The sequence below is a fragment of the Procambarus clarkii genome, chromosome 57 (genome assembly GCF_040958095.1).
Source record: "Procambarus clarkii isolate CNS0578487 chromosome 57, FALCON_Pclarkii_2.0, whole genome shotgun sequence".
NCBI classification, from domain to species: domain Eukaryota; kingdom Metazoa; phylum Arthropoda; class Malacostraca; order Decapoda; family Cambaridae; genus Procambarus; species Procambarus clarkii.
In genome coordinates, this window is record NC_091206.1 from 16,496,082 (window position 1) to 16,514,021 (window position 17,940).

Below are 17,940 nucleotides of genomic sequence, written 5' to 3' on the forward strand. Positions count from 1 at the left end.
TACCCGGTGCCGGTAAGAGCTGGGTCAGTTGCTTACTGAGTTGTAAGGTGATCTGCTACATGTAACGTGTGTGTGTGTGTGTGTGTGTGTGTGTGTGTGTGTGTGTGTGTGTGTGTGTGTGTGTGTGTGTGTGTGTGTGTGTGTGTGTGTGTGTTCGTCCCTGAGAGCTGAAGCTCAAATTCCATAAATACAGCCAGATGAGTACCCCAGGTGAGTACCCCAGGTGAGTACCTCCAGGTGAGTACCGCCAGGTGAGTACGTGTACGCACACTCGGTCTGATTTCATCTCGGCCAAGAGTAATTACAGCAGTGTCTTTGATGGTCTCTACTTTGTTTATCTGTTCCCCTCATTCTTTCTTCTCTCTCTCTCTCTCTCTCTCTCTCTCTCTCTCTCTCTCTCTCTCTCTCTCTCTCTCTCTCTCTCTCTCTCTCTCTCATTTCATTCTTCTCTTTAAATGATAAATATGCCCTCACAAATCCTTTCCCGAATGAAGTCATCTTTGCGTCCCCCCCATCCTTTCCCTTCCCCTCCCCCATCCTCTCCTTTCCCCTCTCCCATCCTCTCCCTCCCCCTCCCAACAACAACACAACACTCCACGGTACATTACCTCCTGCTTCTTGCGCCGAGAAGCAGCAGCAGCAGGAGGACGATGAACTGAACTCATCACATAGGGTGTGTGATGAGTTCAGTGTTCTCTCGCCTCGACACGGAAATATATTTCTAAGTTCACTAGGGCTGGTTAGCACCGAGTTGGTGGGGGAAATTAGTCTTCCATGTAGCTTTAATTTCCCTAATGGTTACGTGTGTGTGTGTGTTTGTGTGGTGTGTGAGAGAGAGAGAGAGAGAGAGAGAGAGAGAGAGAGAGAGAGAGAGAGAGAGAGAGAGAGAGAGAGAGAGAGAGAGAGAGAGAGAGAGAGAGAGAGAGAAAGAGAAAGAGAAAGAGAAAGAGAGAGAAAGAGAGAGAGAGAGAGAGAGAGAGAGAGAGAGAGAGAGAGAGAGAGAGAGAGAGAGAGAGAGAGAGAGAGAGAGAGAGAGAGAGAGAGAGAGAGAAAGAGAAAGAGAAAGAGAGAGAGAGAGAAAGAGAGAGAGAGAGAAAGAGAGAGAGAGAGAGAGAGAGAGAGAGAGAGAGAGAGAGAGAGAGAGAGAGAGAGAGAGAGAGAGAGAGAGAGAGAGAGAGAGAGAGAGAGAGAGAGGTTGCTAGGGTCGTGTAGTTCGCATGTTTGTAATGAGACGTATGGAGAGAGAAACAGGAAGAAGCGTCGATATTACTGTGTTTTTAAATGTCATTAAAGCACATAAATACTGACGCTGTGGTCTATAGCATCAGAAGTAGTGAACGTTAGGTAGTTGACGGCAGGCAGAGAGGTGCAGGAATATGATAAGATTTGTAGCTAATATTATACCTCTATGTCTGTTTCTTTTCATCATAATTTGGTGTATACATCATTGTCTCTGGCATCTATATTTCTATCTCTTTCTATTGGTTTTTGTAATTCGTGCCTTCTTGTCACAACCACCACTCCCTCACAACCAGCACACCCTCACAACCACCACTCCCTCACAACCACCACACCCTCACAACCACCACTCCCTCACAACCAGCACACCACCCCCTCACAACCACCACTCCCTCACAACCACCACCCCCCCACAACCACCACTCCCTCACAACCACCACCCCCCCACAACCACCACCCCCCCACAACCACCACTCCCCCACAACCACCACTCCCCCACAACCACCACTCCCTCACACTCCCCCCAACACTCACCTGCCGGGATAATAGCAAAAGCACAAGGTAGACTCTGAGAGCCGATAACGTTGAAGGCCCAGCAGAGGAGCGTGCCGTAGTCCAGGTGGCTCTTCGGGGCGTAACTGGCCACCGAGGTCTGACCCTGAGGGAGAAATAATGAACAAAAGGTCATATTCACACACAGAGATCACACTAACGTGATGCATCAAATGAACAAATCCCAGTCGATTAAGGCAGTGTCTGGGATGCTCCCGGACGCAGGTTCGAATCCTCGTCACGGCCCTTGTGGATTTGTTCAAAAGGTCATATTAACCGGTGATATCTCCGGGAAGGAAGGCAGGATATCTTAGGGAAGCAGAGAGGGGACGAAACATTCAGATAACTAACTGCTGGCTAGAATTTGTATTATGCTGAAAATAAATCACCTAAATCCCTCACATGGAAAACTACCAGAGAGTTTGACGACGTTTCGGTCCGTTCTGGATCCTTGTCAGGTAGGGAAGAAGAATATTGACCTGCACAAAATGAAGATTTTGTATTTTTAGAAAATAGGTTAGGTTAGGACACCTGATTTGTGAGATCAAAATTATAGACTGAAATACACGTCTTACGACGCTCAACTAGCAGTACTCTCCTAACTGTGCGTTTTAAGGGTTGACTTTAAGCGCCTGGTTCAAGTCTGTTAGGCACTAGACGGTCTGTGTAATAGCGCTCTTACTCCTTCAGTTTAGTCATGCAATATTTACATCTGAGTTCATGAATGGAGTCAATGTCCGCTTTTAGTTTAACCTTGATCCCAGCCCTTGTCCCTCCTCTTGCTGACCCCAGCCCTTGTCCCTCCTCTTGCTGACCCCACCCCTTGTCCCCTCCTCTTCCTGACCCCAGCCCTTGTCCCTCCTCTTCCTGACCCCAGCCCTTGTCTCTCCTCTTGCTGACCCCACCCCTTGTCTCTCCTCTTGCTGACCCCACCCCTTGTCTCTCCTCTTCCTGACCCCACCCCTTGTCTCTCCTCTTGCTGACCCCAGCCCTTGTCTCTCCTCTTCCTGACCCCAGCCCTTGTCCCTCCTCTTCATGACCCCAGCCCTTGTCTCTCCTCTTCCTGACCCCAGCCCTTGTCTCTCCTCTTCCTGACCCCACCCCTTGTCCCTCCTCTTCCTGACCCCACCCCTTGTGCCCCTTGTGTTATCTTGTTCAAGTTACCTGGCATCTTGTGCCCCCTCGCTCTGGCCCCTTCATTTTGTGCCACGTTTTATCGACCTTGTGTATATTAGTCTAATTAGCTTTTGTGTTGAGATCATGTCTCTATCGCGTCGTTCCCAGAGAGTTAGGAAATTTTCTTTGAGTCTGCCCTCACAAATCAGTGATCTCGTTATGATCTCTTGGACTAGCTTAGCGGCAAGTCTCTGGCCCCTTGATGTAGGGAGGGAGGGAGAGAGAGAGAGGGAGAGAGAGAGAGACAACGTGTGGGTTACAAGGCCATGTCTAACACTGAGGTCTAGAGCGGGGAAATATGCGGTGTACTGTGTCGAGTCCTTGTTGAGCCTCCTGAAGGCTGCTCTGATACACGACCTCGGGGCTTATATCACTGACGTTATCCTGCCTAAAGCAACCTTTTATTGGGGAGGGGAGGTACTTCTGGAGGTGTCATGTCCTCCTCTTCCCTCCCCGGGGACTTCTACCACTAGGTTAATGTTGTTGCCACTTTCTCATTCACCTAGCATGATACTCTAGGATTATGTTATCTCCTTTTTCTTCCTAATCTGCCTTATCTATCATTCCACCCCACAAGAGAGAGAGAGAGAGAGAGAGAGAGAGAGAGAGAGAGAGAGAGAGAGAGAGAGAGAGAGAGAGAGAGAGAGAGAGAGAGAGAGAGAGAGAGAGAGAGAGAGAGAGAGAGAGAGAGAGAGAGAGAGAGAGAGAGAGAGAGAGAGAGAGAGAGAGAGAGAGAGAGAGATAAAACATGTTAAGGAGGTGGCAATGAAGTCATTCGTCCACAAAGAGGGAGTTGAATAGCCAACTTAATCACAGTGAACAGTGACTTTAGGGGAGACAAGGAAGTGGGAGCGAGAGGAAGGAAAGAGCAAGAGATAAGATAGTTATCAGCAGGAAGCGCTTAGCCAGTATAACAACACAGCACAGGGAAAATGAGGACACGATAGGAGCTGGGATATGAGGATCAACGGGGATCGAACGCCGTCCTGCATGAAGCGAGGTCGTCGCTGTACCTATAAGTCCAAGTGGTGAAGGGAGGGAGGGAGGGACGTAGATAAACATGGCACGAGTGAAAATAAATAGATGTAGATAGACCTATGGAGAGGCAGGAACATTGGGACAGGAAATTAAAGGACGTAGGAAAAACCCAAAGAGAACACCTCGGGCCTCGGGTAGACTTGCGTGCGTGCGTGTGTGTGTGTGTGTGTGTGTGTGTGTGTGTGTGTGTGTGTGTGTGTGTGTGTGTGTGAGATAGATAGAGAGAGAGAGAGAGAGAGAGAGAGAGAGAGAGAGAGAGAGAGAGAGAGAGAGAGAGAGAGAGAGAGAGAGAGAGAGAGAGAGAGAGAGAGAGAGAGGCGAGACAGCCTTCAGATCCTCCCTCCCAGCATCCCAACTTATTCTTCCGAGTCCACAAGTCATCTCCTGGGTATTTGCAGAACATCACAGATGATAATGAACACACGCTGTCTACACTGTTTGCTAGATCATTAAGTGCCAATTTCACTTGATCAATAATATTAGCATACAAGTTGTATTAGCTGAATTAATAATTGTTTAGTACGTATCAAAGATTTTGTTTTAAAACGTTTAATGTGATGCAAATTAGTTGATATGATCGGGTCTTCAACAGATTAATGCGCTGTTCCTCACTTTAGAGAGTCATCGACACACTTTCAAGGCTCGTCTCACTGTTTATGAGGTGATTGGCCCTAGCGAACAGTGAGGTGGCTGAACCTCACTGTTCATGTGGTGGCTGGACCTCACTATTCATGTGGTGGCTGGACCTCACTATTCATGTGGTGGCTGGACCTCACTATTCATGAGATAACTGGACCCTCACTATTCATGAGGTCTAGAATGCTTTTTTTCACTATTCACCGAATGACAGGCTGAACGTTCTACCTATTTGAGTCAAGACCCAGGGGGAAATATTCCAATTAAGTGATTAATTATAAATTCAATTGTCACCATAACGAGGGCGCCGGCACTGAATAGTTAGGGCAATATTGCCCTGCTTGTCCCGTGCATGAGCTAGGATGACCCTTGAGTATTACTGGAGGGTAAGAGAACACTGTGGATTGGGTTAAGCAGACGACGTAAATCTTTATCAGGATTTTTTGAAGTAGGATTTTTGATGAAGCAGAACTCCACCAGGTGTGTTTAAGTGTCCCTCATGCTATCCTTGCACTGCATCCTTCTCGCCAGATAAAAATCTTCATCCATGGTGGTGGAGGAGAGGCTAATGATATCCTAAAGGAAGATAACAGAATTTGTGAATACTGCTTTTCATATGATAGAGATTATTTTCAAATCTCTGTACATTCTAAAGAAATTCGAATGTAATGATGATAATATCGGGAGTCATTAAGGTCTTTGCCACACAGCTTCCAGTAGTGTTTGCAGTCTCTTGGAGAATCCTGGGGGGTGGGTGGGAGGTGGAGCCAGTGGGCCCCTGGGGGCTCAGAGCCCCCTGATGAATCCACGTCCTGTGTCCTGTGAATCTTGTGTGCTGCGTCCTCAGCACAGAGTCAGCTTCAGTAGACATATATACTCCATATTGTTTTTGAACTTCATTGTACATTATTAAAGGCATTCCAGGCCGGAATATAAATACTGATACATATTTGGGGCTTCAAAAGCACGAGTGGAGTGGCCTCTTACCTAAAGCTGCTTGAAATAAGAAGGATTATTGTTCTTGTTTCTGTGTGTGTGTGTACGAGAGAGAGAGAGAGAGAGAGAGAGAGAGAGAGAGAGAGAGAGAGAGAGAGAGAGAGAGAGAGAGAGAGAGAGAGAGAGAGAGAGAGAGAGAGAGACAGACAGACTAATTACTGCTGAACGTCACCATACGAGACGGGGAAATTACTGTTCAAACAGGAAGGAAGTACAAGACACTCTGCTTCTTCAGGCTCTAAATTTACCTCCAATGTTTCTAAGATATAAAATTTCTCTCGGTGTAAACTCTAAGACGTTTCCTCTCGCCACCTCAATATCGCTAAATCATTTTCCTTTTTCTTGTCATATTCAACTACGTTTTCACGTGAAGGAACTAAGTTTAATGACGTTGGAAGCGAGGAGAAATAGTGAGGACATAATCCAGGCCCCAAAAATACTCACAGGAGTCGATGAAACGCGAGAAAATATACAAGGAGGCTACACACTTAAAGGAGCTAGAGTGATGCGAAGACATGCATGGAACCTGGACACGCAGATGAGCCACGAGATGCGACGAATGACAGACAGCAAGAGAAATGAACTAGAAGAAGAGAGGAAGGGGAGGGAAAAATATAAAATTTTCCTCCTTCTATAGTTACCAGAGAAGATATAACATGAAACAAGAAAACGACAGCTAGAAAGACCTGGCCTAAGAGCTGAAGGCCAATCTAGCAAACTCTATTAAGTTTATACGCACGAAACAGAAACACACCCACACCCCACTTTCTCCCCTCCCCTCCCCCACGTGTTCACATTGGATCCAAGAGCTGAAGCTCGATCCTGCAGGCACATACAAGTGAATACACACACACACACACACACACACACACACACACACACACACACACACACACACATGGAACTCTAAGAGAAGAACGTGTAACAATGAGCCAACACAGGGTACAAGGAAAGTGAATCCTAACAAAGGTGTGTGAGGTCAACGATAGTATGACTTAAGATCACCACAACAAAGGCTGGTTCATGGAATATTCATAACCTGCCAGCAAGTCTGCAACTGTACCCCCCCCCCCTCCCTCACCCCCTTTCACGAAACAAATGTGCAGGCTGGAGGGCCGGGGGAGAAGAGGGAGAGAAGAATATGGAGATACACCGACAGAGAGACATAGAGAGCGACAAAGAGAGAGACATAGACAAATTTTCTTCGATTTGCTTCAGGTGTAATAATGCCAGGTTGCAGGCGATGAGTCACAATAACGTGGCTAAAGTATGTTGACCAGACCACACACTAGAAGGTGAAGGGACGACGACGTTTCGGTCCGTCCTGGACCATTCTCAAGTCGATTGAGAATGGTCCAGGACGGACCGAAACGTCGTCGTCCCTTCACCTTCTAGTGTGTGGTCTGGTCAATGCCTGGTTGAGCTAAATACCTGGTCTACCTACTCGCCGGGTCTACACGGGTACCGTCGCCGGGTACCAAATCTAGTATCTATCTTTACCAAAGTATCCCTATGTAAAATAAATATATATTTGTAAAACAAAATATACATGAGTTAAGCAAGATACATAAGTAAACCAGTATATTCATATATAAAACAAAGAATATATATATATATATATATATATATATATATATATATATATATATATATATATATATATATATATATATATATATATATATATATATATATATATATATCCAAAGAATTCATATACCTGCCAGAGTGCACATATGTAAAAGAAGTATATATATGAATAAAAAAGTATACATATGAAAAAACACCTGTGAATACTCTTTACCTACCCATGTGTAGAAGACTATATACCCCTCACATTCTCTTTAAAAAGGACCCCCCCCCAAAAAAAAAATGTTCCCTTTCATCTATTGCTTCTATCATGCCATTCTAGTTCTCTGTCCCTATTTCATTTATTTACAAATAATCTTTCAAGCTATATCCCCCCACTTTCTAATGTGTATTTATGCATACCAAAGAATATAACAAAAAAAAGGGGAGCAAACTTTCGCCTCCTACACATATGTAATGTGATCTCAGTGGAGTTATTATCATATTCAACGTTCCAATTAATCCTCCTCTGCTCTTCCAAAATTTTAATCTTGTTCTGGGACATTCTTTGAGCTCCTCTCGAGCGTGTGTGCAAAGAGTTCCTAGCCAAACACTCTTCTTCCACTCTACTCCTCCTCTTCTTGCTTTTATCCTCTCTCCTTCTCTTTTCTCCATTTACTTCGCCTACTTTTGCTTTTATCTTTAATTCTTCTCATATCCATTCCTCCACCCCCCCCCCTTCCCCTCCATCTGTGATCCTCGTGCTCTTTTCTTTATTTTGGGTAAAACTGCTTTATTATTCTCTTAGTGATATTATTAACTTTATATATACTAGACCCTAAAAAAGTAATTAGGTAAAAAAGCCGAACGAATTATATTTCTTTTCCTTGACGTGGCATAGAAGGCACGTAGACCTATCTTATTAAAAATTTCACATTTTATTTATTCAACAAGAATTCTGGTTATTTAAGCTGCAGGGTGTTTCAGTAACGCTAAATTACACTTCGAAACTGAGAGGAATAAAATAGGGAAACAAATGCAGGAAAAAAAGAGTTTGTTCCCCTAAATTTTTCAGCGCATATATTGTGAAGACGTTATAAAACCAGTCAAACCGAAGGGGAATAGGACTTTGTACCCAGCAAGACCACAGGACATTAAAAAAGGAAATAATATACTCTTAGTCTGTCAGCTATCCTTTAGCCAGGTAAGTGCTACAAAAGCCCCACTCATTGTTATTTAGGTCGCCGAAGAGGTAGTATATCAAAGGAGCGATTTTAACTAAATTTTATACCAAATGTCATCCTTCAAATTCGTCAAGAGACGACTAAGGTGAGTATTGTCTGTGGACCTCCTGATACTTTACGAGGACCTCCTGATACTTTACGAGGACCTCCTGATACTTTACGAGGACCTCCTGATACTTTACGAGGACCTCCTGATACTTTACGAGGACCTCCTGATACTTTACGAGGACCTCCTGATACTTTACGAGGACCTCCTGATACTTTACGAGGACCTCCTGATACTTTACGAGGACCTCCTGATACTTTACGAGGACCTCCTGATACTTTACGAGGACCTCCTGATACTTTACGAGGACCTCCTGATACTTTACGAGGACCTCCTGGTACTTTACGAGGACCTCCTGATACTTTACGAGGACCTCCTGGTACTTTACGAGGACCTCCTGATACTTTACGAGGACCTCCTGATACTTTACGAGGACCTCCTGGTACTTTACGAGGACCTCCTGATACTTTACGAGGACCTCCTGATACTTTACGAGGACCTCCTGGTACTTTACGAGGATCTCCTGATACTTTACGAGGACCTCCTGATACTTTACGAGGACCTCCTGATACTTTACGAGGACCTCCTGATATTTTACGAGGACCTCCTGATACTTTACGAAAACCTCCTGATACTTTACGAGGATCTCCTGATACTGTACGAAGCCCACTAGAACTTAAAAACCATTCCTGATATTTTATAACCCTCCCTGATCCTTTATGACACTAACACTTATACTGCCTAATACTGACTGACATCTCTTGACTATGAAAAATCTCACTAATTGACACTTCCTGATACTTTTTGAAATATGAAAGCTTAATGATTTCTAATCTTTTCGATCACACATACACACACACACACACACACACACACACACACACACACACACACACACACACACATACACACACACACACACACACACACACACACACACACACACGTCACTCACCATTCCACCCAGTTCCTCTCCACCGTCCTCCCCTCCCAAGCAACCAGTGGTGGAACAACAGTGGTGGAACAACAGTGGTGGAACAACCAGTGGTGGAACAACAGTGGTGGAACAATCAGTGGTGGAACAACAGTGGTGGAACAACAGTGGTGGAACAACCAGTGGTGGAACAACAGTGGTGGAACAATCAGTGGTGGAACAACAGTGGTGGAACAACCAGTAGTGGAACAACAGTGGCGGAACAACCAGGGGTGGAACAATCAGTGGTGGAACAACAGTGGTGGAACAACCAGTAGTGGAACAACCAGTGGTGGAACAACCAGTGGTGGAACAACAGTGGTGGAATAACCAGTAATGGAACAACCAGTGGTGGAACAACAGTGGTGGAACAACCAGTAATGGAACAACCAGTGGTGGAACAACCAGTCAGGAACGCAAGAACACCCAGCCACTAAATATCCCGGATGAGATAATTAACTACTTTTAAATGTACACAAAAAATGCCTCATATCTTAGGAGGCTGGAGAGGTATGATGCTTAAAATATTGTGTTGTGAAGGACGCAGAAGGGATCGCTAATGAGAGAGTGTGTGTATACCTCATGTGTGTGTATGTTTCCCGTGTATGCCTCATGTGTGTGTGTGTGTGTGTGTGTGTGTGTGTGTGTGTCCTGTGTATGCCTCCCATGTATGCCCGACTTGTTTGTTTGGCGTTATCTTGAGATGATTTCGGGGCTTAGCATCCCCGCGGCCCGGTCCTCGACCAGGTATCCTTTTTGTTACATTCCCCCAGGAATCAGCCCGTAGCAGCTGGCTAACTCCCAAGTACCAATTTACTGCTACATGAACAGGTGCATCAGTGTGAAAGAAACTCTACCCATATGTGTCCACCTCCACCGGGGATTGTACCCGGAAACTCAGCACTACGAATCCCGAGCGCTGTCCATTCAGCCGTCAGGCTGCCATTCAATCACTCGTATGCATACAATTCCTTATCGCTCGTGTGCCTTGCATATTTGCCTCCGCGGGCATGATTCAGTCATATGCCTCATTTTGTGCTTGTGTCTCGAGAATATGTCTTGCATTTATTGATATACCTTTGTTTGTGTTGGTATATCTTGCGATGTACCTTGCCAGGCCCATCCTGTAGCATGCAGGCGAGGAGTCACAATAACGTGGCTGAAATATGTTGACCAAACCACACACTAGAAAGTGAAGAGACGACGACGTTTCTGTCCGTCCTGGACCATTCTCACAATCGAATTGAGAATGGTCCAGGACGGACCGAAACGTCGTCGTCCCTTCACTTTCTAGTGTGTGGTTTGGTCACCATCCTGTAGCATGTCAGCTGTGTTCCGCATCGTGCTGATGACCTCTTCCTTCATCCCATCCCTCGGCCCAAGCTCTAAGTCACACTCTAGGTCAGGAAAGTTTTAATAAATCACAATATGACTTCTACAGCAGACAACCCACTGACCGGATGAATCCTTCATGCCTTGTATTATGCCTGATGCCTTGTTTACTTTATATCAGTCGTGTTTAACGTGAAGAATGTGTATTTAGAAGAAGAGAAAACATTAAATTGTTCCCTCTTCAACCCAATATGTTATCTATACGGAATACGGAATACCATGCTTTGCTCACCATATATGTAAACCTGCAAAGTTGACCTTCTCCTCGTATCAAGTCTAGTTGCTTATATTTCATGGCAGTTGTTATGTATGCACGACTCATGTTTATGCATATCTGAGGGAGGTGAGGTATCTCAGGAGGTCGTATGAACCACTTGGGTCTCCCTTAGGCTCTAGAGGCTGTATAACTCAACAGGGTGTGCAAGTGGTTTCTCTGGAGGATGCCTGACCAGCCAAGTGGGCAAGTGAACTATGTAGAGAATAGGTGGTTAAAGTGGGTTATCTGAAGGTCAGGTGAGTCACTTGGAGGTCAGGCGGGTCATCTGGAGGTCAGGTGAGTCACTTGGAGGTCAGGCGGATCATCTGGAGGTCATGTGAGTCACTTGGAGCCCAGGCGGATCATCTGGAGGTCATGTGAGTCACTTGGAGGTCAGGCGGATCAGCTGTAGGTCATGTGAGTCACTTGGAGGTCAGGCGGATCACCTGGAGGTCAGGTAATTCTCATCGTAACAGGATGTGTAATGGACTCAATCAGTCTCAAGAGACTTGTATACAGATCCCCTTAAAGATAAAGGACTCCTCCTTGAAGAGTTTCCTAGAGCCCAAGAAAATGGAATCCACTTGAAGAGTTTCCTAGAGCCCAAGAAAATGGAATCCACTTGAAGAGTTTCCTAGAGCCCAGGAAAATGGAATCCACTTGAAGACTTAACGTGATGGATTAATAAGAAAATCAATTGGAGCCACACAGAGGATTCGAACCTACACCATGGGTTCTTCCAAGTGCACACCTTAAACGACTGAACCACGATACGCTATACGTAATTTATCCTGGGATTCCACTGAATCGACAAGAGGTCTTGAGGTACTGAGCTGATACCAGATTAAGTTTCTACCCATTTCTTCGTGTGTACTCTGATGTAGTCTGGTATAGAAGCTCTTCAACTAACGCTCGCTTAAATTATTACTTATATATTTATTTATTTATTCTGGTAAACGAGAACTTCAATAGTTAATCTTGTTTACTAATGCATTCTTCGTATTACCATATATAAGTCACGTTATTTAAAAATTCTCATTAATATCATACATATACAAAGACACATTTCTTACATAATTAAATCCAATGAGTGATTGACCAAGATCCTTTTGAAACTATATGATTTCATATTTAATTGTTCATTACCAGCAAAATACTAAATCAGAAATAAATGCGAGCATTACCTACAGAACAAACTAATTTTGCATTGTGAAGTAAAAATAAAAATAATGTAAATTATGAACTAACATTAAATATTACGAATTTAAATAAACTAACACGAGCGCCTTTCAGTTAAAACACACATACCAGTGTATGTTAATTGCGTATAAAGTTTCCTAGGGTAAATACAGCATACATCAAATATAGCCTAACATGAATATCAAACGTTACAAAATAATTATTTAATGCTTTCTATTTCAGGTTGGCTAATAATTGACCGTAATGAGATAATATTAATAATGTTGTGCAACACTTAGTGGGCCAGCCAGAGGCTTAGGGCCCGCGCAGGAATATCCCTAAAATAAAAAAAAATTTTTAGTGGTACGAATTAACCTCACGTACCTTAGTTTTGTATTTGAATGTTTCGTTCCCTCTACTCCAGAGACGCTTCATAACCCAATGTTAATGTTGTATATTTAATAACATTCCAACTAATTTATAAAAGAAAAACACTTTACACATATTACTCAGAACTAACCCACCCTCAAACCCATATATACCTATATAAAAATACTGTCTTTCCTAATGAAGAATAAATGTTTAAATTGGCTGTTTAAATTGGCTGTTTAAATACAATTAATTGTGAACGGAGCCAAAACGCTATCTTAAAAAAACATTAGTTATAGAATATGGTAATTTGTATTTGAGATCATATGATTTTAACTACAGAAATTGCGTAAACAAATAACATTTACGCCTTTAGGGACAGGTACAGCATGGATGGGGAGTGAAGATGGAGAGACATAACCTGGAAGACAAGAATAATTCACCTTCAGGTTAAATTAACTTACCTGAAGGCTGCAATAAATTAAGTGCACGGAATTAATCACCTTGCTATCTGGATTACCTGAGGTCAATGTGACTCACCTGAGGTCACTGTGGCTCACCTGAGGTCACTGTGACTCACCTGAGGTCACTGTGGCTCACCTGAGGCCACTGTGACTCACCTGAGGTCACTGTAACTTACCTGAGGTCACTGTGACTCACCTGAGGTCACTGTAACTTACCTGAGGTCACTGTGACTCACCTGAGGTCACTGTGACTCACCTGAGGTCACTGTGACTTACCTGAGGTCACTGTGACTCACCTGAGGTCACTGTAACTTACCTGAGGTCACTGTAACTTACCTGAGGTCACTGTGCCTCACCTGAGGTCACTGTGACTCACCTGAGGTCACTGTGGCTCACCTGGAGGCCTCGGTGATGGCCCAGAAGGCCAAGGTGGCTCACCTGGGAGGTGACGGCGGAGGCCGGGATGGGCAGGTGCTCGGAGGTGTTGTTGAAGGTCCAGCGGAAGGTGACGGGTCCCGGGCTGGCCTCCACCTCACACGTGACGCTGGCTGGCTCGTGCAGCGCCGTGCCGTAGATGGTCTTGCTGTGACGCCGGCAGTACGGCTTGTCTGTGGGTACAGCACGGTACAGTTAGTGTGTGACGGCGGCAGTACGGCTTGTCTGTGGGTACAGCACGGTACAGTTACTGTGAGACGCCAGCAGTACGGCTTGTCTGTGGGTACAACACGGTACAGTTACTGTGTGACGGCGGCAGTACGGTTTGTCTGTGGGTACAACACGGTACAGTTAGTGTGTGACGACGGCAGTACGGCTTGTCTGTGGGTACAGCACGGTACAGTTACTGTGTGACGGCGGCAGTACGGCTTGTCTGTGGGTACAGCACGGTACAGTTACTGTTTGACGCCGACAGTACGGCTTGTCTGTGGGTACAGCACGGTACAGTTACTGTGTGACGCCAGCAGTACGGCTTGTCTGAGGGTACAGCACGGTACAGTTATTGTGTGACGCCGGCAGTACGGCTTGTCTGAGGGTACAGCATGGTACAGTTACTGTGTGACGCCGGCAGTACGGCTTGTCTGAGGGTACAGCACGGTACAGTTGCTGTGTGACGCCGGCAGTACGGCTTGTCTGAGGGTACAGCACGGTACAGTTACTGTGTGACGCCGGCAGTACGGCTTGTCTGTGGGTACAGCATGGTACAGTTACTGTGTGACGCCGGCAGTACGGCTTGTCTGTGGGTACAGCACGGTACAGTTACTGTGTGACGCCGGCAGTACGGCTTGTCTGAGGGTACAGCACGGTACAGTTACTGTGTGATGCCAGCAGTACGGCTTGTCTGAGGGTACAGCACGGTACAGTTACTGTGTGATGCCGGCAGTACGGCTTGTCTGAGGGTACAGCACGGTACAGTTACTGTGTGACGCCGGCAGTACGGCTTGTATGTGGGTACAACACGGTACAGTTACTGTGTGACGTCGAGTGCCGGTACCATAGTGATGTAGAGTACCATAGTAGAAGGGGCTACCACGGTGAAAGGAAAGCACCATGGTGGAAGAGAAGTATTGTGTGGTATATAAAACATTCCTAATATATCCCTCGAATATTATAATGAAAGTCAGATATAGACCCAGTTGAATTCAGACGAAAATATCGCAGTATAATTTGTCAAATTATAGATACCCAGACTGGGATCTCAATGGCATCAAATTCATTTAATCAAGCGAGGTAGACTTCCTATGACAAAAGAAAAAGTTTAGTATCAGTGATGTTTACAGCCCTGGTTATATATATATATATATATATATATATATATATATATATATATATATATATATAGATATATATATATATATATATATATATATATATATATATATATATATATATATATATATATATATATGTCGTACCTAGTAGCCAGAACGCACTTCTCAGCCTACTATGCATGGCCCGATTTGCCTAATAAGCCAAGTTTTACTGAATTAATATATTTTCTCTATTTTTTTTCTTATGTAATGATAAAGCTACCCATTTCATTATGTATGAGGTCAATTTTTTTTTATTGGAGTTAAAATTAACGTAGATATATGACCAAACCTAACCAACCCTACCTAACCTAACCTAACCTATCTTTATAGGTTAGGTTAGGTTAGGTAGCCGAAAACGTTAGGTTAGGTTAGGTTAGGTAGCTTAGGTAGTCGAAAAAACATTAATTCATAAAAACTAGGCTTATTAGGCAAATCGGGCCTTGAATAGTAGGCTGAGAAGTGAGTTCTGGCTACTAGGTACGATATATATATATATATATATATATATATATATATATATATATATATATATATATATATATATATATATATATATATATGCTGTTAATAGGCCAAGTATCAGTTGGTTTTATTTCTATACCAGAGTACCTGTTGCTTCAAATGATGCACGACTGACTCTGAGGACTGATATTTAGCTATATACTAGAGCTGTAGGTGCTTGTGGCTGAACGAAGTGATCATTTATTAAAAGGTGAATGCCCTCCATTTTTGTAACATAAATGCTATACTGCCTGTCCTGCCCGAAACGCTTTGCGTAATAGTGACTTTAGGCATTGTATGTACTAGCTCTATCTATAAATCTATAAATTTTTGTAAAACTTCTTGTATGTATGTACTTTACCTGAATAAACATTTATTTATTTATTTATTTAAGTATACATGTATATTCTGTGGGAGTCGGAGGCCAGAGAGAAGTTAGAACATTATATATGTTCAGATGCTGTTGCGTAGAGTTGATATATAGAATGTAACATGTGTAATGGTTGACCAAACTCGTGCTGTGGGCGTGCATTGGTCGGCCACACTCGTGCTGTGGGCGTGCACTGGTCGGCTGCATTCGTGCAGTGTTCGTGTGTACGAAATGACCATTATCCCATCAAATTATAGCCAGGGCTTCTAGGATGTTTTTTCCCTTGACACAAGATTGGAATATTTACAGAAGCTCGCGCATTAATGACGTGTATAAATATATCAATATATTTACGATTAGCGTCTCTAAAACCACATACAAATGCAAGCATTAACACCGAACACAAATAGTGCCGCTGATCACGAATGCAAACTGGCCAGGGGTTGCAATACCATATTTACGTTTTTGAGGACAACGTCTGACTAGCTTCACAAAGCAACTCACACCACTGAGATGAGGAAGCAGACAAAGCCAGTCCATAAAACAAACGCAACCCATCACACGACACGACAATTCTGCTTAACTTGTAAACAACTTGTGATATCCACATGAAAGTTCGTCCCAGTAAACTCGGGGAAAACAACTGGAAGAAATTTCTCAACAAATTCAATACATCTTCGGGTAAAACATAGAGTTCTGAGGTCTAACCCTGGCACGGATAACTCGTGGGTTTTTATCTCTCTCTCTCTCTCTCTCTCTCTCTCTCTCTCTCTCTCTCTCTCTCTCTCTCTCTCTCTCTCTCTCTCTCTCACCCTCTCTGTTTCACTCTCAGTCACTGTTTCTCTCCCTGTCTTTCTATGGGGTTGGGCTCAGTGAGTTTGGAGGATTTTCAGTAATGGGACTGGAATGGGTGGAGAAAATGTTTATTTGGTAATAAGGTTGTAGTTAGCGACAGGGTGAGCTTAGTGAGGGGTTTCCTGTTGGGAATTAGCTGCGGAAGAACGCGAGTAATCTGGTCGCTCGCCTTTTTTTCCGTTTACAGGTTTGTGTGTGTTTGTGTTTGTGTGTTTGTGTGTGTGTGTGTGTGTGTTTGTGTGTGTGTGTGTGTGTGTGTGTGTGTGTGTGTGTGTGTGTGTGTGTGTGTGTGTGTGTGTGTGTGTGTGTGTGTGTACTCACCTAATTGTGCTTGCGGGGTTTAGCTCTGGCTCTTTGGTCCCGCCTCTCAACTGTCAATCAACTGATGTACAGATTCCTGAGCCTACTGGGTTCTATCATATCTATATTTGAAACTGTTTATGGAGTCAGCCTCCACCACATCGCTGCCTAATGCATTTCATCTGTTAACCACTCTGACACTGAAAAAGTTCTTTCTAACGTCCCTGTGGCTCATTTGGGTACTCAGTTTCCACCTGTGTTCCTTTCTTAGCGTACCACCTGTGTTAAACAATTTACTTTCATTTACCCTGTCAATTTTTCTGGGAATTTTGTAGGTAGTGATCATGTCTCCCCTAACTCTTGTGTGTTCCAGTGTCAATGGGATCAGTTCCAGTAATATTTCCTCAAAGCTTATTCCTCTCAGCTCGGGGGACTAGCCTGGTGGCATACCTCTGAATCTTTTCTAACTTCGTTTTGTGTTTGACTAGATGTGGACTCCAGGTTGGAGCCGCATATTCCAGTATTGGTCTGACATATGTGGCATACAAGGTTCTGAATGATTCCTTACACAAGTTTCTGAAGGAAGTTCTTATGTACGCCAGCCTTGCATACACCGCTGATGTCATCCTTTTAATGTGGGCTTCAGGAGACAGGTCTGGTATGATATCTACCCTCAGATCTTTCTCTCGTCTTGACTCCTGAAGGATTGCCTCTCCCAGCTGGTACCTTGTGTTTGGCCTCTTGCTCCCTACGCCTATCTTCATCACTTTACACTTTGTTGGACCATTCCTTCAGTCTGTCCAGGTCCATTCCTTTGTGTCCTATTTGCAGTGTTTTTGCTTTTGGTATTGAGACTGGGATTGGTCAGTCTCGTTACGTCCTGTAGCTTGTTTTTAGTAGTATAATCTCTATTAGAAGTATCGCAACTGCTGTTATGCTCTCTACACAGTTTAATATATTAATGAGTGACAATTAAA

The 17,940-nt window shown here is 44.0% G+C and overlaps 1 protein-coding gene across 1 annotated transcript in view; it reads right to left on the reverse strand.

Annotated features, from left to right (window-relative positions):
* LOC123744939 (protein turtle homolog B) overlaps positions 1 to 17,940 on the reverse strand; it is a 535,220-nt gene that overhangs the window by 35,541 nt on the left and 481,739 nt on the right. The window contains exons 10-11 of the mRNA XM_069306332.1: positions 13,568 to 13,737; positions 1,774 to 1,897 (exon numbers count right to left, since the gene is read on the reverse strand). Of these exons, the coding sequence (XP_069162433.1) occupies positions 1,774 to 1,897; positions 13,568 to 13,737 (294 nt within the window). The remainder of the gene's footprint in view (positions 1 to 1,773; positions 1,898 to 13,567; positions 13,738 to 17,940) is intronic.